Here is a 22407-nt window from a genome sequence, read left to right as displayed (position 1 = left end):
TCACCACCTTTACAGTAAAGAATTTCTTTCTAATATTTAATCTAAATTTACTCTGTAGCTTTCTTGTAGCCCCCTTCAGGAAGTGGAAGGCTGCTGTAGGGTTTCCCTAGAGCCTTTTCTTCTCCAGGCTGAAGCAAAAAAGCCATTGAGTACCTCACAGCCCTCTGCATGTCCTTTGCAGCCAGGTTTTCCCCTGTCCTTCCTGAGAGGATCCATGTTTTCTCTAGTCTGTCTTTTATTCCTGATGCTCTTAAATGAGCATTTTTATTACCCTTGCGCAACATCACAGCAATGTGCTGACCTAAAGAAGTGGTTGGCACTGGCAGTAGATAACGAAAGCAGGTGCAATTAGTGGCTGTGAATGTGTTGTGTTGCAGATGCTGTTGCTGAATCTCTCCTGGTTTCACAAGAACAGATACCCTTAATAGTAAGAAAAAACCTCCACAAGCATAGCCTAATTTTCATATCATCTTCATATTACCTTTTACTGGTATGTTCCGTATAGCAATTACAAAACCAAATAGACTGTGCCTACCACAAACATTATCAGCTACCATTTAGTATGCTCATTAAAAGTGGCTTATTAATATATTAATGTCTATATTTTTAAAAACATTTATTACATATAGTACCTGCTAGTTGTCTGCTGCTGACAATTATCAAACAGATTACCAGTTGTCAGCTAACATGCAAACAACCTACTACTGGGTTGCTAGAATTCCAAATAGGTTTTAAAATTTTCCCATTGAACAGAAATGCCAAATTCTAATGATTCTAGTTTGCAGTAGTAAGGGAGCTGACAACAGGATAAGGTTGCAGCAGGAAAGACTGGGTTTGAGCAAAAGCTGTAATTGGAATTATTACATCAAATGTAGAACTGAATCCTCCTAACTCATCTTCTTATCCCCCAAGATATTGTAAGTGCATTTTTCCAAATGTTGTCTGTGTAGAGGCTAACCCTGGCTGAGGGATTGACCCAGCATTCCTTTTTGAGGAGTAGTTTCATTATACAGAATAGGTTGGTTTATTGGGTCAAAAATGTGATTAGTGAGAAACTTTATTTGCAAAGCAGCTCAAGGACACTTCCAGTTGCTTGTGTGTACAGCTGTCTAAGTTGTTAGATTTCCCCAGTTCTCCAGAAACTAGAGAGGGAGTTTCTTTTCATACACTGTGAATGAGTGCCGCTTTCCCTTTGCACTTTTTCTTTTGGTGCTTCCATGTGGCATAATTTTATTAGGAGCCATTGCAATTTACTTGCTTTTACAAGCTCAAGCAGCTTACTACTTGAGAAAGGTGTTTAATTTATTGCTAATTTTGTTATTCAGAGAGGTAGGCAGAGGGAATAGAAAGAGTACATAGTTAGTTTAGGAAAAGATTTATGGCTACATTTGCCAGATGTAGCACAGATGTTTGTATAAGCATTTACATTTTGGGAAGCTTGTGTTAGTGTACCTGTTCTGAGTTTTCTCTGGGTCTGCATGCTTTCAGAAAAGAAAAAGCATATTTAGTCTTTTTGCACCTTCTTTTCTATGTAGAATCTGTAGCTGAAGCTTAAGATTCCTAGAATTTGTATGTTTCAGAATCTAATATTTTAGTGAGCTGGAATTTATGCACGTTGTAAAATCCACACAAAGATAGCAGCAATTATTTAGTCTCTAGTTACTGTGGAGTGGTCAGCAACTGTCCTGGAACACGTCCTGGCGCCACCTGATACCTTGGCAGCTGCTCTGGGGCCCTGAGGACAAGCAGCAGAGTGTTGGGGGCAGGCAGGGTGTGGGTGCAGCACATCCCCTGCCATGCTGCAGCTTCCCCCTCCAGCCAGGAGAGCAGTGGGTGAGCAAGGAGGGCTGCACGGAGATGCTCTGTGAGCCTTGCCCCTCGGTCGAGTGGGCTCTCTCCCCACTGACCCTGTGGCTGGCTTTGCTCCTGGCAGTGCTGCATGGGCAGGTGTACCGCTTCTGCACCTCGGAGGGGACCTGGCTGCTCAAGGAGAATTCAACCCTGCCCTGGAGGAACCTGTCTGAGTGTGAGCCCTCTGACCAGGTAAGAGTTTTTCCCTTTTACCCCCCCTCTTGCTGCTGTTGTTCAGGACAAAGCAAAAGAGAAAAAATAGTTGTTGATGCCCACTGGTTTTTCTCCTGTCAGAGTAATCTTGACTGACTCACCTCAGTGAGCCTAATGCTGAGGGACATCAGGTCTCTCCCCTTTAACAAAGGGAACATGAAGGGTAGATGAGAGCACTTTTAAATGTGCGTGAGAGCCAAGAGAAGTGACTCAGGTCATCCCAGCTGTGGTGCAAGTTGAGCAAGGAGCTCAACTGCAGGAGTGACCTACTGTTATTCCTTTGCCTTTTTTCCATTGTCACGTCATTATAATAGTGACCATTTGTTCTGTCTGTCTTGTTAGCAGCTATTAAGGTGATTAAGATGAACTGAACTGAAGGATATTTGCTTTTTCACCTTTGGGCATGGGGCAATACCTGCCTTTTTTTTGGTTTAAGGTTTTTTTTTCTTTACACCTTCATTTTCTGTGGGCGATGGAATTAGGCTTGTCAGTGTTATTTTCTTGCCCTCATGCTTTTTACTCTGCAGGGAGCTGAGATGCCTGGCACTAAATGAAGGAGAGCACAGGGATTTTCAGAGGATTTTTGACAGCCATTGGCGTCAGCCAGTGCACTGTGTGCGTTCCCATGACACATGATACCACTACTACTGTGAACCTCCCAGGGCGATGCTTTTCCTCACAGAAATTGAGTGCACTCTCTCTAGCCTGGAGTACTGGGAGCCAGTGCATTGCCTAGTCAAAACAGTTTGAGTTTATGGAAGTCCCAAGAGCTGCAGGATCTATACCCTCTGTGGTTTCCATTGCTCGGTGCCTCATTCTTCAGAACGAATAAATGGCTACAGACTAGGAGGAGATTGGAAAAGAGAGAGTTTCTCTTCTCCAAATACGTGCATTTTAACCTTTTCCTTTGACTTGCAGCCTTACTCCTTGTCCCTTTTGTGTTCTGTGCTGTACCAGCAGAACACATTTGTCTTAATGCTATGTATAAGCCTGGTTGTTTCACTTCTCCTTGTTGGTAATTATGATTTCTTCCAGAGCTGTGTTGGGACATGCCAATGAGTGAGATACCTAATGGTAACACTTCTTCATTTGGCACCTGCCTCCAATTTTTCATGAACTGATCTGGATTCTGAAACCCTTTGTAGGTGGTGTCACTCCCTGAAATGTGAACAGCCATGTTTGGTTTTCCAGCTAATGTATATAAAGCCCCATAGTAACTTTGGTTTATGCATCTGGCATGTGGGAACAAGAAGTTGTTTTTATGAGTTTGTCATGTGTTATATTACAAATGTAACTAAAAGTTCCAAAGTGTTAGTGAATCTTTATAAATTTAGGTGTATGATACCATTTTCATCTATGTGTGTGTTTTAAATTGTTAGGTTTCAGTTGTTTGCTTAAGCTTTGATACTGAAGAGATTTTCCTTTAAAAGACATCCTTAATGCTTTAAAGCATTAAGCTAGCAAATCTAAGGTACAGCCTTAAATCCTCCTGGCTGTCCAAAATGCATCTGAATAACTGTATCTAATTTATGAAGTACAAGGAATGTATTCCTTTGTATAGCACAGGTCTCAGGAGTCAATTGCAGAGTTAGCAGCTTGAAGAAGGGAAATAAAATCCCTGACTCTATTTAGACAAAGATAAGTGCTTAGAGATGAACTAGAACTGTGAATATGAATGTGCCTTGGAGGGTGAGCAATAAGACTGTGTTAAAATTCAGAGCTGCCTGTACTTTTTCAAATAATTCTCTTCTCTATAAGGATTTTGGCTGGAGTTTTCAAGCAAGGGTCTCAATAATCATGTTTTCATTGAATCTGAGGAGAGCTGCCACTGCTCTGGTCTGCAGCAGGTTGCTCCCTCTCAAACAGTGTGGTAACACCCAGGTCATGAGATGCTGTTGGGCTCTGGTTTGTTACCAGGAAGTTGCATAGTTGAGGCAGAACACAGATTATTTGGGGGCAGAAAAGGGTTTAACTATGTGAATGCAAGGCATGCTTTGCCTCAAAGTCATCAAATAAGACCTGCCTTGTTGCACTTCGAAGTGTAGATGAGGACCCTCCTCATTACCACAGAAAGGAGACTTGCTTGAAGTGCTCAAGTCTGAAAAGGTGAGATCTTCCATTTTTACTGCAGGTCTGAGTTGTGTCTGTGCTTCCTGCCATCAGTTTTAAGACTTGCTTGTGTGGTAATTTATGTCTCTCCAACTTTATTATGAAATAATGTCACATTATCTATTTTTCTAGCCAGGCTGCAAAACCCAACAATTTGAGCGAATACCTAGGAGCAGCTGAGGAATTAAGATTAAATTTTTATTTCTTTAGAAAGTGGAAGACTGATATGACATGTGCATTTAAACTTGAAAGTAGGAGAATGATTTCTATTTATCATTAAGAAAGCTAGAAAGTAGCTGGGAGAAAAGAACTGAAGGCCATGAGTTCTCTCTTTTCCCCCTCCACTTTTTTGTTTTTCTTTTCTTCTTTATATGCTCTCAGGATGCACCAGAAGAACAGCTCCTGAACTTGTCCATCATATACACCATTGGATATGCTCTTTCCTTCTCTGCCCTTGTAATAGCAACTGCCATTCTTCTTGGATTCAGGTAACTGGCGAAGCTTTGAAGAGAGTGGACTAAAGGTCTTATGTTTTTCTATATGACAGTATCAGACTTTGACAGAAACATTTGATTTTTTTTCCTTCCTTCCATCACCTCATTATTTCTCTATCTTTTGTTACTTCTGTGTTCCTTCCTAAAATAATTCCTTCTCAAAATGCAAGTAAAATTGCCAAATTTTTGCAGTTACCATATGAACATGTAGAACAGGTACTTTTTATCAATTGGAATATTCTGTTAGGTAAGTTTTTATTTGAATGAAATTTCCATTGGAAGAGGTGGTAAAAGAGAGAGATGCAAGCATTCCTTCATGGTCTCACCTTGCAGATGAGGCACAAGTCTGAGATGGGCAAGGATATTTAGGAGAAAAATTTTCATCTTGCTTTGCTTGGAGTTACCCAGAGCACAAATCTCAGTCTGGCCTATATCCCAGTCTTCACATGCAAGATGTGCAGAAATGGATTTTTGACAAAATTTATAATTTTGGAGAACTTTCAGAAATTCTTATTTCTTTGACAATATGGAAGAGAGTCTAATTGGAAACTTGAAAAGTTTTTGAAATAAATTGCTGACAGCTGGCCACAGTGGTATACTGAGTTCATCCAGATTTGCACCTACAAATTCAACAGAGCATATAAAAATTTGCCCATGCCAAAGATACACTCTATGTGTTTGGTTAGAAAATGAATAAAAGCCAAAAACCCCCACCAGACCAAAACACAACTTTGGATTCTAATAGGGATCTTTTTTCTTTTTTTTTTTCCCTCTGTAAATGCAAGAGATGTTTTGATTCCAGCCAGACTTTCCTTCAGTTTGGGGGTGCTGAGCACAGGCGACTGATACAGAGATGAGATCCTGTTCTGTTGTGGGAAGGAAGTCCCTCTGCCATGAAGCTGATCCCTACAGCCAGGTCCCATCCCTCTTATGTCCTGATGAGGCTGCCTCCTAAAAAAGTATAATGTTCATGTCCTGCTACTCCTATTTGAAGTCATGTCAGGAACCTTCAGTGATCCTCTGATCCTTAAGAAACCTCCTTCCCTGACTGAAGAATTACCATTGCCAGTTATTGGTCATTTCCTTTGGTGCCTGCACTACACTTTTAGCAAGGCAGTCCCTTTCCTTTCTTCCCTTATGTATTTAAAAAGGTCAGTCATATCTTTTAACTTCTAATTTCCAAAACTAAAGTGATGCAAGCCTTCTCACATTGAGCCATGCTTTTTTAGCACTATATTATCCCTTCTCCTTTCTATGGAGAAGCATAGGTGGGCAATAACCAGGAAGTTTTAAGATGACTGCAGAAATCCAGAGACATGCTCACCCTCTGTGAGTGCCATGTGATAATTATGATTTGTATGTGTTGTACCTGTGCAACTTTGGGACCTTTCTGAAGAAGCACCAGATGGTCTTGAAGTCTCCAAATGTCTCCCAGGATAACTGTTTTCTCCTCATTTCACCTATCAGTGACACTCCTTGAGTAATCTTAGCAGCCCAAATGTAAAGGTCACAGAGCACAACCATGTACTTTTTGAAGGAAGGGAGAAAGGATGTTTTCTGGCAGGCAACAAAGAGCAAGTTTGTCACCAAGGACTGGTAGGAGAGAGGGAATTTTGATGTCCTGACTTTTGTGAGGTGATGCTTTAGCGTTTTTTTCCTTCAACTATGAAGCAGGGACTGGAGAACTGTACAGGAGTGTGTGCTTCTCATTTTGAAAGTGAGATTCTAGGGACATCAGAGATACCACGAGCCTTGTTAAAACTGTGCAATCAATCCATTTTGTGTTCTCCTGTCTAAGTTGTTTACCAGGAGACAACTTGGTCCTGGATCTCATGAAATATGAGACCTACCCTATGCAAATTGCAGTTTCTGGGTTCTGACTGGAGTCTCTGCCCATTTCCCCAGAGCTGCTCAGCCTCAACAAATGGGGATCAAAATCTAATTCAATGACATGCAAATACTGATGGGCCTCTTAGAGTTCTTAGACTACAAAATAACCTTTATATTTGTCTTTAAAAGTGATACAGCAGAGGAAACAATATCTCTCTAGAGTCCTATTTTGGATCCTCTGAAAAAATGGAAGGAAAGTCTGTAATTTCAGTGGTGGAAGCTAAATTAGGCCCATAACTTCATGACTGAAACAATTTGAATAACTTTTTGCCTGTAGCAAAAATACTGAGTAACTACTTGCAACCTATTTTCTTCAATTGGCTAATTTACATAACTTTTTCAATCAGATTGAAATGTGTAGCAGTTCTGAAGGGTAGTAACAAATGAATTTTGAGTTTAAGGAACATAAATATTAATAATAGGTAAGTTTTGAAATAAATTGTGACTTAAAAGTGATACAAAAATTCTACCTGACCTATGACAAACAAGTTTTTCTTCAGTGCAAACCTCCAACTTTCAGACCAAGTCAGTTTTTCTACCAAAATTTATAGAGCTGTAAAAACCAGACAAATGAAGTATAAGTTCACTGGAAATTGTGCTGGAATAATTGCTGATTACCATATGTTACATCTGTCTTTTAGCATCTTAAAAATCATACCCAGTGTAACTTCCTTTTGGTAAAGCGTGTACCCTTGCACAGCTGGGAGAAAAATGTGAATAAGGCTGGTAAAATATTGGCAGTACTCTGCAATTGGATGCCATTTACATGACTGCAGTTTCTTTGCTATCCCTTAACATGCCTTTTTTTTGACAAGTAGCAATTTTATTGTCTTTGCAGCAGGCTGCTGAAACTCAAGAGGATTTTTCATTTGTTTTTTTGTTTTCAATTCTGAATGCAGAGATGAAAAATCTGTTCCTTTTACTTCTACAGAAAGTATTTACAATTCTCCCAGAAGGCAATTTGAATATAGATTTTTTTTTTCTTGTTGTCAAAGGGTGATTTGCAGGTGGATGTTTTTTCATGGTGGGTTTGAGCTGCACTGCACACCAGTCCTGAGCTTTGCCAAGGTAAATTTGTGCAGTGACATTGGGGTCAATTCAAAGCAATTAGCTTCAGCATTATGTGGAACTTGACTTTTTCAGTCCTTTCAGATAAGGCTTCTGAAAATGACTTTATTTTCACACTTTTTAAGCTTTTGAAATATTTTTTTTCCTTAACACACCTATTATTTTCCTTTCCCCAGACATTGGCTCTAAGGGCTAAAGTTTTGAATTGTGTGTTTTCCTTGATAGTATTTTCTTCCCAAAGACAGTTTGAAATCCCTACAGCCATTCTCAAGTTATGGGGTTTCCTCTGGTGCCTCCTGATTTCTTATAGGGCTCGTTGTTCCTTTTCTCAGTCCTGTGTCTGATGTTGCATCTTTTTTGCGGGTAGTGGATCGTGACTAGATTTTTCTTTTTACAGACATCTGCATTGCACGAGGAATTACATTCACCTGAACCTCTTCACCTCTTTTATCCTCCGGGCTATATCTGTTTTCATTAAAGACTCAGTGATGAAGTGGATGTACAGCACAGCCACACAAGAGTACCAGTGGGAAGGACTTATAGCCTTCCAGGTAAGGGCAGACACTGTGGTCATTCCTAGGATATTGGAGTCATCACTGTGGTGTGTCTGCAGGACAGCAGGTAGTGTAATTCTTTAGTTGATGGCATTACATGTTTCTCTACCTGGGGGAAGTTTGCCCCCACAAGACAGAGGAACAAGAAGCAGATCTTTTTGCATACATATATATGAATGCATGCACCAATGCCCTTATCTTCTTTCTATGCTGCAGTTTCATTTCTTTCTAACAGTGACAAGAGGGCATTTATTCTCCTAAGCCAGCACTCTTTGTGATAGAAATGTCCATCTGGTCAGTTGGTTTTCCACCAGCTAAGTTGGTTGTTCCTGGTCATCTCTTATAGTCTCTTGATGACAGGAAAAAAAGGAAGCATCTGATTAAAATGCAAATTTGAAAACATTTAGAAAAGCTTTGGAGGAATAGGCTAATTAAATACTTCTAACTGATGAGAGAGGATAGACAACTCTTTTGTAAATAATGATGAAAGTGTGCCCTTCCCCATTGGGATTTGGAATGCAAAATGTACTTGACACCTCAAAGAAAAGTAGCTTTATTATCTGTATAGCTCTTGTGACTCTAAAACATGGGTACAGCATTTGCTGCTGCAGTACAGGGTTGGAGTGGTAAGGGGAAACTCTCCTGATGCATCCTTAGTGCCCATCATTTTCTGACACTGCCTAAGGCAGAAGTGCTAAAACAACTTAGTGAATCTCATGTGATGGTTGATTTTTTTCTCATCTGCAATTTATCAGTTACCAGAAAATAACATCGTGTCTTAAATGGTTTGGAAAAGTTCATATTGGATTGTCAGTCATTTTTGCTTTCCAAAAAGCCTTGACTTTGATTTTACACACAGTTTACTCAAGAGTGGTTTCATCAGGTCTGATGGATATATTAATTAGGTAATCATACTTATCTAAAGCCTTACTGATCATCTCTGTATTTTACCAGCTATAGGAGAATTTGCACTTAAATGGGGTGCACTGGGCAACATGGCTTTTCTATGAAAATATCCTTTGGCAAATAGTCAACCTTATGCCATCCACTCTTTTCTTTTTAACAGAGAAATTCTCAACTGCAAAATATAGTATCCAGGAAAGCGAAAGATTAACTGACTGTGGTTGATATAGTACCTTTCACTTGATCTTTTCATCTTTATTCAGGCTTTTGAAAATAAAATCAACTGTTTATCGAGGGAAAAATACAGAACAGGAGGAGTTTTTAAGGAGTTTTTTAAAGGAGTTGTGTTGTTGAAAGCCTCTGTCTGCTGTGCATAGAACCTATTCCTGGCTTCTGTCCATTCAGCAATAAAATATGTGATTAGTTTAGCAAGCTCCCTTTCTGAGGAGCAAGAGTAGTAAAGAGAACCAGTCTTTTGAGTTAGTATCCTTTTATTCTCAGTCCCTGTTGGGTTACTTTGGGCTGTGCTTTTTTCCATCGCAGGAATCACTCAGCTGCCGTTTGGTCTTTGTGATGATGCAGTATTGTGTGGCTGCAAACTACTACTGGCTGCTGGTGGAAGGCATGTACCTGTACACACTGCTGGTGCTCTCTGTCTTCTCTGAGCAGAGGATTTTCCGCCTCTATCTCTGCATTGGCTGGGGTGAGTCGGTTTTTGCATTTGTCCTCCTGTGCCTGCGCTGGCAGAGGGGATTACAGGAGGGGAGGGATTACAGAGGGGATTACTTATGTGTCTGTCCTAGTGCTGCCCAGTTCAAGTCCTGCACTCTGCATTTTCTTTTTGTTCCTGATCCCTTACCTTGTTTGGGCTGGAGGGTGTGGTCACAGCTCCTGGATGCTCATGGCACAGAGGCTGTGGGACACTGCAGAAACTCACCAAATCAGTGCTAAAATACTTTTCCTTCAGGACATTACCTTCCCAGGACAGATCGTGTGAGGGTGGTTCCTGCTGGATGTGGACTTTTCTGGACTGCCCTGCTTCATCTCCTGAAAGTTTTTCATTGGATTTAAAGACATGTGAACTGCTTGTGGTGTAAAATAGCAAATATGCTGTGCATCTGGGCGAGGACAACAGTAGAGAAATGGTGACGGCATGGGAGGGGAGTGATGCAAAGGGGCAGGGAGGTGTCAGCTTGGCTAAGTGGGCAGAGCAGGTCAGATGGGGATTGTCTGCGAAAAAAGGGTCAGAGGTGCATGTGCCATGTGCCTGTGTGTGCACACATGGAAATCAAGGGTTGTGATGTCTTGAAATCAGCTGGTTGAGTAAGGGTCACCTTCTGTAGAAAGGGTAAAGCTTTGATTCTTTCACCATATAGTTCACCTGAAAATACATTACAGTTTGGGATTAATCCTGTTTTTAGAGTGATCTTGCATGTACTTTTACTGCATTCTCTCCCTCCCTCTTCTCTACCCTCCCCTTTTGGTGGAATCTGGCCACTTTTGGAAAGATGAAAGTAAATACAAATAAATACTACAAGTGCTTTCACAGATGCTAGTTTGAACATTTAAATTGCTTTGACTTTCCTCCTCTCTCTATGGATTTCAATTGTGAATATTTTAGCAAATAAGTTCTCTGGAAAAATGCATATAAATGGCGTATTATTGTGAATTACCCAATTCTACGAAAACTTGATATATAATGAGAAAAGGTTTTCTGCTATATTGATAGGAATAAATTAATGCAAATAATAGCAGTTTCCTGCAGGAGGGTTTTATTTAAAGTTCTCTGTCTTCCATATTCTTTCATGTCAGGCATGCAGCAAAAGCAGCACCTTTTTGTTTACATTTGAACTATATGTTTTAATTTGACCCTCAATTTAATTTAAAAAAAGAGGGAGGGGGAGCTATCCTGAAGCACTGACTGAGGTCATGAAAGGAAATGGAAAAGAAATTAGAACAAAATTATATCTAGTCAAATCCTAAGGGGATTGTGTTTACTTACTGTAAGAAAGGGTTAGGCTGGTTTTGGTCTGCTGAATCACTTCTATTTAGAGTTTGTCTCCTGCAAAGGCAGAAGGTAGAAACAGACGATGTTAATTTGGTTTAGTTCTTTTTTTACAAAGGTGGTTTTGCTATTGTATGTTGAATTTCTAGATGAGTTTGTGGAAATGAGCAGCAATGCAAGAACTTGGCACTATATACATGGGTTTCATCCAAGCTTTCTAGAAAAGCTCTGTCTGTGCCATTCAGTCATTATCTGTACAATTTCTTGCTCTTCCACATGTGTCTGCATGTGCAAACCTTGCCAATGGTTCTCCACCTTCAAATGCAGAAACATCTGCTGTTTCAGTGCTCCCAGATTAGTTATGCCAGATAACAATTTCATCTCTAACCAGTGGAAAGATGCCAAAATTTTTCCTGATCTTTCTGCTTCTTCATTGGTGATTCCATTTTTTGGGTGCTCAAGTCCCTCACCAGGTGACTTTCTGCTGTATGCAACACTCAGAAGATTTTATTTAATTTGATTTTTGAGCTGCCTCATAGCCTCAGTGTAATGCTGAGGCTTCAGAGAGAGAGACAGTAGGTTCCTGTTTGAACTGTTGTCCTGCTCTTTGAAATAGTCAATCAGCTGTAAAAATAAAGCTGGAACAAAAAAATTAAATATTTATTTGATTGCCAGTGCTAATTTGATTCTCTGACCCTTTGTTCCATTAATGAATTGTCCTCTTACAGGATATCTTTTTAACTTTTTCATTTCTCATCGTTTGATTAATATTTATGTGTGAAAATTGCATGTTTGTATTGCTCAAAAACATAGTCACTTCATGTTGTTATTTCTTACAACTGTAACTTGTAAGAAATAATAGCACTGACCACTTCTTTTCTATTTTCAAATGAAAACTCTGCTTCAGACAAGGATGTAAAATAGATTTTGTGTCCAGACTGATCTTGGTAAGAAATGCATTTCAGGAATTCCTCTTAATCCTCTTCACTCTGTTTTCTAAATTAAAATTTTTCATGTTTTTCCTTTTTTTGGAAGAAAAAAAGAATCTTCTCACATCTTCAGTGCTTTTACTCTTTTTACTTGTAGTCATATTTTTTTATAATTTCTTTCAGTTCCTCATGGCATCATTCTTGAATTCCTTCACCAATCAGTTGATCAAGTCAGAGCATCTTGGATGCTTTCTGAGAGAGAGAAGAATGGACTTTTTCTGACAGCAGTAGTGTCCTTCTGGTTTATGTGTCTGGTTTTCTCAGAGGTTGAACTTATCACATGTGGGATGTCAGGTTACAGCTAAAATACTGAAAACAGCCCTAAAATGCTCTATTCAGAATATGACCTTCTTTAAAGGTTTCAGCAGGATAGCAGTGCTCTGGTCCTTTAGAGACAAATCTGCCTCAGGAAGAATCTCTAATCAGCATGTGAAGATGAGGGGAGCCTCCTTGCTCCTCATATGTCTTTCCTGAAATTGCCTCCAGGTAAAGTGAGGTACATTACAAAGCTACAAATACAGTGTAAGAAGGGAAACTTGCTTGCATGTGGAGGTAAGGGAAGGATGATGGCATGGAATAGCACCACCTGGTGACACCTCTCTTGGGAATGTTCTGGGTTCCAGAGCAAACCTGAGCTTTTCTGATCTGCTACCAAAATATGTCAGACCTGTTAAATGAAGAGACTGATTTTTGCATGCTGCTATCAGGACATGGTAACTTCCAATAGAAGCTGCAGGAGTTTCTTGCCCCTCTCATTAGGGATAGTGGAGCATTCTGAAAATGCCAACCTGTACAGGTTTTCTCAACATTTTTTTCTCTTACCTACCCCATCCTTTTGCCATTCTGAAAAATGACTGTTTGACCAATTTTTTTTTGTTTTGTTTTTCTTACTATACAGGCACCTGGCCAGGTGTAGAATATATAAGCCAGAGTGAAACTAAGTAGGTTGTGCTGCTTATTTATGCAGTGGAATGTTAAGATGATGATTTGGCAGTTGCATTACTTTCTCATCATCCATAATATATATTGTTATTGCAGCCTATAATTCAGATGCCCAGTCATTTGAAGTTGAACTTTATTAGCTGAGCTGTCAGCAGGCTTATTTTCTAGTACACTTGACAGATTTCATAATTGCCATGTAGCGTTCAAAGATTTTGGGTCAGCTATGAACATGCAAGAATTAAGGTCACAGTTTATCATGATCAGGCTGTTGCAGTTTCTGGCATCTTCAGCAGTGATTCAGTACAGAAGAAAAAGTAGACATTGCCATTTCCAGAATTCAGAGACTTTTCTCTGGTCAGTTATTTCAGAAAAGATCCATCTCAAAGCTTTCTGTATGACAAAAAGCAAAACTTGAAAGATTTCAGACAACACCTTAAATAAATGCCTACTTTAAATAAGTGCAGTTTTTTTCTTGGGTATCTGATATACTTTGAATAGCAGCAGCAGGAGAAAGAAGCGTGAGACTGAAACTCAAATACATCAAGTGTTATGTTGGAAGCCCAGGAGTGGAATACACCACCGATGCTGTTAATGAAGTGTAGTAATCTGTGGTGTTTATTCAGTGAGTTGTATTCAGTTTACTTCTACTGCCTGCTCAAACCAGACAGAGTTCTCTTGACTGTAACCAGAATAATATATGGGTTTTTGCCAGTTAATGTAGGCTAACTAAATATCAAGACTGTTAATTAGTCTTCAGAGAGTCTCAGTGATCCTTGCAAATGGCAGCTACTGCAAAGATGCTTCAGCTTTGCTCTTTTGGTGTGATGGAATGACCTCTACAGGGAATGTTCTTGGGGCAATCTCCTCTTTAGATCTTCACTAGAGCTTTGGAAAACTGCATGTGTTCCCATCTGCTGAGGCTATGTCCCAGACAGTTTCCAGAGCAGTCAATTTCTCAGGACAAGGCTTTGTGAATTTGGCAAATGTCAGGTAGTATCCATGCAGTAAGGTTTGAACATTAGTGGAAATTCATGTGTGCACTGTTAAGTCTTGGTGTCTCAGACTAAAATGTGCACTGCCAGCATGGAAAATAGTGTGACTGATGGTGCTGTAATACCAAGACACCAGTGGTGTGCATCACAAGTGGGAGTGGGCAGAGAATGTTGAAAAAGTTGCTTTATACTTGCTGCCTATTAATTTGTATAATATTTGCATAGCTGATGCAATTCTGTTGTATCAGCCTCACTCTAGTTTGGCTCTTTTGAAATATAGTATTAATAATAGGTTCTTGATTTAAATGTCAAGTGATTTGATTAAACATGGAGAGATTTCTGATGTGTCCAGAAGACTGAAATATCCATAAATCATTATTGTTATCACTTGATCTATCAAATGATATATCCACTGACATACAGCCTTTGTGCTGTCAGTGTTTGTGTCTTATCCTGAAAGTTTCATATTAAGATGTCTTAATGCTCAGCAAAGTCAAGAAAGAAATAATTCAAACTATAATTCATTTCTGTGAATCAAAGTCTCATTCGGTTTTGAAGTGATGTGCAGTGAGCCTGTTCTTAATCTCTCTATATGACTATAAAGGCAGCATACAGTTTTTGGTAACTTTGCTCCCAAAATAATGTGTATTCTCAATATCAAGTAAATCCATGGAACATGATAGCTATTTGCCCAAATAATCTCTACTCAGTTCATTATCTTTGCTATTATTCTAATTATTGGTATTTTTCCATGCTGCTCTTTGTTCTCCCTCTTTCTTTTTTTTTAATAACTGATTAAGGAGAATAATATTATTCTGTGTCTGTAGTGTTTAGCTGTTCTAATAGCAGAGAAATTCTACAGTACAACAAAAGTGAAGGTTTTTTACTGAAAACACCCAATGAAGTTACTGCTTGAGGTATTCAGACTGTGGGGGATGACCAGTTTCCCTATGACTTCTGCTGCCACCAGCTGTGGATTTGCCCTGTCCAGAACTTACTGCTGCAGCCTGACTTTACTGGTTCTTAAGAATAAAGTAACAAAGTATGCTAAATGTTGCTCTTTCTATACAATGCACATGCAGCATCAGACACTGTCCAAGGAGGAATGAGACCATCTTGATCTGTCCTTAAGCAGAAATTTCTCATCCTGCCTTTAGAGTCACAACCTGCTTTCCTTCCTTGTGTGCATTTTTATCATTCTCTGTACTGAGTATTGGTTGGTAGGTGCACTTTAAAATTATTTTTAATGACCTAGGCTCTTCATAAAGGAAAGAAGTTAATTAGAGAGCCTTTGATACTGTAAAGCAGGTAATGAGTGCCAGCCTACCTGGCTTGTGCCTGCCCTTTCCAGCCCAGATGTGCTGTCAGGTGAGGGCAGGGCCAAGCCTCTCCTCACTGCCAGCTTCCTCTGCTGTCTTTGCTGCAGCCACTCGAGTCCACACCAGTACCACAGCCAGAACTGGCACTTCTCTGTGGGGGAGGACACTTTCTGGGGGTGCCCACCCTCCCTATGCCATGGGGGGCATGCGGGGCTGGGTGTGCTCCAGCCTCAACACCTCAACTATACACAGCCTGAACTTGGTCCTGCTTGAATACAGACCCACAAGCAGAAATTCAGACACAAAGGTTTTGGTCAGAACTTCTCAAGCATGAGTACAGAGCACCCTTCTCAAGCATGAGTACAGAGGCTAGTAGAGCTTCCAAAAATTTAATTCCCTTGGCCTGTCTGTGAAAATATCCACAGAAGAAGTGGTGAATGCCTGTTATGGGGCACTTATGATGTTCATTTTTCGTGCCTGTTGAGAGCTAGGTGGGAGCCCACTGTTCATGGCAATCTGTATTGGATAGGAGCTGCAACCCTGACACCAGTTAATTATGTTGCTCATCATTATGGGGGGAGGCAGAGGGAGTTGTCCTTCTCTCACTTTTTTCCCAGTCTCAATGTCAATGTCAGCCTTGTCTCCTCTCTTTTCAGGTGTGCCAATGCTGTTTGTTATCCTCTGGGGAACTGTCAAGTACCTTTATGAAGATGAGGGGTTGGTTTAGTTCTGATTTTTATAGCTATCTCATTTGTGCTGTATGTGTGCACCAGCAGGTCACTGTTTGCTTTCTGTTCAGCGTGGTTTGCTTTGGCAATGTGCTGAAAACTCACGTAATTGCTTCTGTTTTGTCTGAAGGTCTTGCATAACATTTCAGAAAGGAGAATATGTTTTTTTCTGATCAGAATTTTCTGCGTGTCTGAATAAATCTTTTCTTTTTCAGGTCAAAGAAAGGTATGTTTTGTTTCTCTGTACTTATAGTATCAACAATAGCAGTCATCCTACCTAACCAAGACCACTCCTGATACTGTGCCTTTGGCAGTAGCCTTTACAGTTGTTTCAGAAGAAGACAGCAACCTCCCACAGGATTCTGCCTGCAATTTGTAGTGATTAGCCTATGCCTAGCAGCAGAGAAGTGATTGCCTTTTCTTGTTTAAGCTCCCATTATTTAGGTTTTCCTAAAATAAAGGCACATTCTCTGTCAGCTTACGTTAGTCTTGCTGAAGTCAACTATGTCACGAACAAGACTGCTGTAAAACACAAAATACTTCTTGTGCATTTTTTCCATGATGGCTGTTCTGGAAAAAATTACCTTTGTACATGCTTTATAAATAGCTGTTTTACAAATAGCACTGTAGCTTGTTGAATTTTTTTGTTTGTTTGTTGGGGCTTTTTTTTAAGTGAGGAAAGTGGCTTCTTTTTAGAGATAGTGGCTGCCTAGAAATATTTGGGTAGTTTTCTTTGTGAAAAGAAATAAATTTATGCTATTTCATTTTTATTCTAATTTTTTTTATTTAATGGTTTTCCTCTTACTTAGTTTCCACACTACTCAGCCAACACTTTTGTAGAGGATCTTTTTCTTTTTTCTTTTTTTTTTTTTTAAATTCCCAGACACAATTATTATTGGAGAGTTGCTGCAATGTGAAGATTCAGTTTAGTCAGAGCCACCCCCAAACCGTTTTCTGGTGTTTCTGATTATTAAGAACCAGCTTTTTTGTGTGTGTATTCCTCATAGTACTGCACCAGATCAGTCAAATCTTCCTTTTCTGGCTTAAGCGATGCTAGGATTTTTTGACTTTCCTTTTCAGTGTTGACGTGATGATATTCTGTAGCAAGATTGTGGCTGCACTGATGTACTGCACGTTTGTTGAAATTATCAGAATAGGTGTAGAGACCATGCAGCCTCTGAACAGGCGATGTTCCATGGGCATATCTTCCCATTGATGTAGAAAATGTATTCAAAGTGCCCATGCTGAGCGTCCCACATTATGTGGTGCTCAGAGCTGATTTATATTTTCTATTAAGGAAAACTGTCACTCACTGCCTTCAGCAGACCTTAAAAGGGGCAATTTTCCACATTATTGAATTTTCTAAATCTTGTCTAAATATTTGTAAAATACAGCAATAAATAACTACATGCAGCAGCTGCTCTGAAAGGCAAGATTTCTGTGCCTTAGGCAGGCATTTGCTGGATTAGCCAGGGATATCTTTCATGCTATTTGCCATAGCTCTGTCACCATGCAGCGGGCTGTAAATTTCATTTTGATTTAACTACTTCCCTGGCTATGAAGAATAACAGGAAATAAATGTGGTCAGGGCTAGGAATCTGAGGCAGTCCTGTGAATGTAGCCATTTGAGTAAAGGACTGAAGCCTGCAAGACTTGGTTGGTTGCACACTGCCTTCTTCTTTCCTTACATGTGAAAGTATAAACTCCCTTAGAACACAATTAGTGTTTTGAAAAGTGAACAATTCAAAAATATTTTGTCTAAATTATAAATACAATTAAAGGCAAGCTGTTGTTCTTAGTTATTAGACTGTGCCTAAAAAGCTGATACTTACACATTTTTGCTTCTCTCTGCAATTAAGTATGGGAGCAAAACAGTCAGCCTTCAATCTCTTTTTTTTTCCATTCACCTGTAGCAATTCAAGGTAAAAATTCAGTGTTTTCACTTCTAGAAGGAGAATACTGGATTGGTAAGCAAAGGCAGAAACATCCCACTAGCATTTTTTTCATTGGACAAATTCTCCATTCACGGGTCTGAGGCTATTAGTTGCCAAGCATCTTCTGAGAGGTGCTGAGCAAACTGTTGGGATAGATCCCAAGCACAATAGATATTGGTGTATTTATCAGTGTGGCAATCACACAAAGCACAGATGGGCCAGAAGTCATGTAGAGATCTACCAGTTTTATTTTGTGGATGCTTCAATAGCCATGACACCTTAATTGACCTGTAAAGGTTTTTTTATTGCACATATTTGTATAAATTTAAAGGTTGCTAAAATGGATGTGTGCCACAGGAAGCAAATTAACACAGAAACGTAGCAGAGTTAATGTAAAGAATTGTTTCTCAGCCTCTGTTATTATAAAGATTTTTTTTTTAATTACCTCGGCATCTAGTGCAGCTAGTGAGAAAATTGGAACTCAACTTCCAGCTATGCCTATTATCCCATCAGTCTTGAAGTGTTCAAATAAAATTAATTTCAAAGGCTCCATGAAGCTGGCTCCCACTCATGTGTACCAATTAAGAAGTTCTGTAACTGAGATTCTGGCTCAGGTATGCTGACTGCACCAGTCTGCACACCTTTTTTGTCCAATACCTAAAATGCAATTGAATTGGAGGCTGTAGAGCTGCTGGTAGCAATAATATGCTTTTTGTAAGCATTAAATTGAAATTGAAGGACAAACAATATCCTGGGCCCTTCTTGGACTTGCAGTCCCTGCAAGGGAATGTGGACTTGCCACAGCCAAGCTGCTGGGCTTTCCTCTCTAGTAAGTGAGCACATGAGGGTGTGTGCTTGTAGCATGGATCCCTCCCAGGTCTGCATGGTTTGCTCTTTGCTCTTAGACTGTCCCACTGCAAGGCTGGGGAGGGTTTCAGCTCCACCAGCATCACCCAAGCTGAACGTTCATAGGTCTGTTAAGAAGCCTTAGGGAAAATTGTGTATATGTATGTCTTGGCAGAACAGATTTGGAGCTGAAGAAAACTTTTTTTGGGAAGAAACCTATGTTTTATGTAGTGCTGTTTCCTGGTTTGTTTCCCAGCCTGTATAGCTCAGTAAACTGCTGTCTTTACTGGTGTTTGTTGCTTCTGAGTAATGCTAAGCAAGAAGCTAACAAAGTAATTTCACAGAAGTATTAAGAATGCTGTCACTGCAGCAACAAGCCAAGTGGCATGTGAGCACTGCCCTAACACCTGGGCGATCCTACACAGACATGGCCCATCAAGCAGTGGTGGTGGCTGGCTGAGGCCAGAGGAAAGGAACTAGATGTACAAACCCTCAGTTTAAGGTTCACTTCAGACCAGTGATCCCAAACTGTGGCTGCCGTGACTTTTCTTGTCATTTTTCTCCCGTATTGCTCAAGGAGACAGGAATTTTGAAAGCTTAAATGAGACTCATGCAGTAAATGAAGTATTATATTGCTGCAGCAGGCTACTTATTTGGCAGAGGGCTCAGGTCAGCAAAAGTTACTGTTGCTCCCATTTTTGATTTCACTTGTTTATAATTTTTAAAACTCCCAGTGGGCCTGAGACCTTGTGCATATGCACCAAAGGAGCTGGAGTTTGCAGCTGCAATTGCTTTCCCATGGTTGAAATGAGTAACTCCTTTTTGAAAATAAGGACAGATAAAATAGGTGACTGATCTCAATATTGTTATGACAATAATGATGGTAAGTAATGGGATAAAAACTAACAAGCAATTAAATAAGGTGATCTGGCATTAGAGACTGAAGAATAATAAAAACTAGTGCAGGATGAGGAAGCTAAGAATGACAGCAGAAAGATCAGACTTGAACAGATTCCCCCCACTCCTTCTTTCAGCCAAATGACAAATTTGACCTTGGTTTTAATGGAGTAAATCTTCACAATTAATGGATGATAATTCATAGCAAATTGTGGAAGAGAGCTAGCCATTAGTGGGCAAGAAAGGCCAGTGAGTAGTATCCAGCTGGATTATGATAGCTGCAATAGTACAGAACATTCAGTGTTTCTCAGAAGCAGCTGCATCTGTTTCCATGTCAGCATGATGTGCTTTCCTGGTATCTAGTCCTTAATATTGTTTTCCATCTGCATTGCTGGAACAGAATGAAAAGAAAGAGATTTTTGTAATATACTGCAAGTTTTCCTTAACCTCCCTTTTTTTTGTCCTCCTACTAGTTGCTGGACCAGAAACTATAACATGAATTACTGGCTGATCATCAGACTGCCCATTCTCATTGCCATTGGGGTGAGTCTGAGACGTGTGCTGTGAGATGGCACATTTCCCTGAGAACAGCACAATATGGTACAAGGATGCACATGTGGCCATTGTGCATCTCCAAAGGCTAATAACCTTTGAGGCTGTTGACATTTTCATTCAGAAATGTGATTTTATGAAGCCAAGTTGGTTTCTGTCACTGAAATTCCAGACTAGCATTTTGTTTCTTTAATTTGGCCACAAGCTGTCATGTTGTAGTGGCAGGACATGATAACAGAACAGCATGCTGCAGCAGTCCCTTTAACTCCCCTGTGAGCAGGAGGTGTGGAAGGTAGTTCAGGGAGACTAAAGATACTATGTCAAACACTGGGCTACAAAAGACCTGCAAAATGTGTGGCATTGTGTAGAAATGTTCTGCAGGCACAATACTGTGTCTGGCTCAGAACTCCAGACAAGGCAAATGGGCCACACCTTTACTGTGTCTCACTCCTCAGAGAGTAACTGGGGCCCTCTGCTTTGTATAATGAAGTACCTGTGTTTTCAAGGGTGGCTTGTGCATTCACATTTAGACCACAATTCCTTGGCAAGGAGTTGAGTTCTGTGGCAAATTCTGCAGCTGCTTCATAGCAGGATGCACAGAGAGCTACACATGCGTACACAAACCAGCCTTTTGGAATACTTATGTGCATGGGTTTATTGATGGTAATATAAATTCTTCTTCCATTTCTCCAGGTGAATTTCCTCATCTTCATCAGAGTTATATGCATCATCATCTCCAAACTGCAGGCTAATTTGATGTGCAAAACTGACATAAAATGCAGGTATGTCTTAAGGTGGTCTGATGCTTTTCGTGCTCATCAGAATAGAAGCAGACAAGGACATATGTGGAAGGAGTGGGTTGACCAAGGTGGTTAAAGACCCTTGAGTAATGCACAGGTATGGTGTCATGCATTGGTGTAACTGCTTGGACAGTCAGTCCACAGAAAAGTCTCAGGGAAACTAGGGCAGGTATTTCACCTGTGCTATAAACAGAAGGCTCGATGACTGTCACTCTACAGTCTTCCATTAGACTAAAGGAATATTAAGTAAGCAGTTATTTTTAAAATACCTGCAGCACATGCAAGTACTGAATGTTAGAGTCCTTGAAATTACCCAGAGGAGGGCAGCAAAGGTGGTGTAAGGGCTGGAAGGAATGTCCTGTGAGGAGTGGCTGAGAACTTCTGACTTGCCTGGTTTGGAGAAGAGGGCTCTGAGGGATGACCTTGTTCTCTTCTACAGCCTTCTGAGGAGTCGAAGTAGAGAGGGAGGTGCTGAGCTCTTCTCCAGGGTACCATAGGACATGGGAATGGTTCACAGCTGCACCGAGGGAGGTTCAGATTGGACATCAGGAAACATTTCTTTACTGAGAGGATGCTCAAACCCTGGAACAGGCTTCCTAGAGAGGTGGTCAATGCCCCAAACCTGTCAGTGCTTAAGAGGCATTTGGACAGTGCCCTTAAGAACTTGCTTTAAGTTCTGAACAGGTGGTTACCATAGGTTCCTCCCAGGTGAAATATCCTATCTTATTCTAATTTGAACATAGAAATATGAGTTGATAGAAATAAAAGCTTTCACTTCAAGTAAGATAAGATGGGATCATTTTGAGTTTTGCTCCTTGTTCTTCTTGCCAGTTGTTATTGGGAAAACTTTCAATCTTGAATGCATGAGATATTTCAAGAGAAATGTCAGGGCTATCACAGATAAATTCAATTTTTGGTTTGTAGTCAGTCTATCCCTGTCTGTATTCTCCCTGTTACTTAATCCCCTTGCTAAGATTCATAGTTGCATCCTTCATTTGTCCATCTTGACATTTGTATTGCAGTCTGGAAACGATGTAAGAATAAAAAGTTAGCTTTTGAAGTGTGGAGCTACATGCTGTGGTATCTGGACTGCTGTTGTCACTAAACTTAACTATTTTACATTGTATTTCAATGCTGCAGTCTTCTAAACAAGACACAGCATATATTTTGGTGATTTCTTATCAGTGTAGAGTTGACGTGTGTGTTACCTACCTTCTCTACCTCACATGAAATTTTGGAAATCTTAATGTGTCTTTAGAGTTCAAATCAAAGATGAGGACTTGTTTGAGCTGGAGGCTTTGATTCCAAGCCCACTTGTATA

General features: G+C 40.1%; 1 protein-coding gene across 1 annotated transcript in view; it reads left to right on the top strand.

The window, feature by feature from the left end:
* Positions 1-22407, top strand: part of GLP1R (glucagon like peptide 1 receptor) — an 81481-nt gene that overhangs the window by 48390 nt on the left and 10684 nt on the right. The window contains exons 4-10 of the mRNA XM_066546543.1: positions 1934-2043; positions 4555-4661; positions 8023-8176; positions 9626-9785; positions 15986-16046; positions 20208-20277; positions 20980-21068. Coding sequence (XP_066402640.1) covers positions 1934-2043; positions 4555-4661; positions 8023-8176; positions 9626-9785; positions 15986-16046; positions 20208-20277; positions 20980-21068 — 751 coding nt within the window. The remainder of the gene's footprint in view (positions 1-1933; positions 2044-4554; positions 4662-8022; positions 8177-9625; positions 9786-15985; positions 16047-20207; positions 20278-20979; positions 21069-22407) is intronic.

This window comes from Molothrus aeneus, chromosome 3 (assembly GCF_037042795.1).
Source record: "Molothrus aeneus isolate 106 chromosome 3, BPBGC_Maene_1.0, whole genome shotgun sequence".
NCBI classification, from domain to species: domain Eukaryota; kingdom Metazoa; phylum Chordata; class Aves; order Passeriformes; family Icteridae; genus Molothrus; species Molothrus aeneus.
The sequence above is the reverse complement of the archived record's forward strand: the minus strand, read 5'-3'. Positions and strand labels throughout refer to the sequence as shown.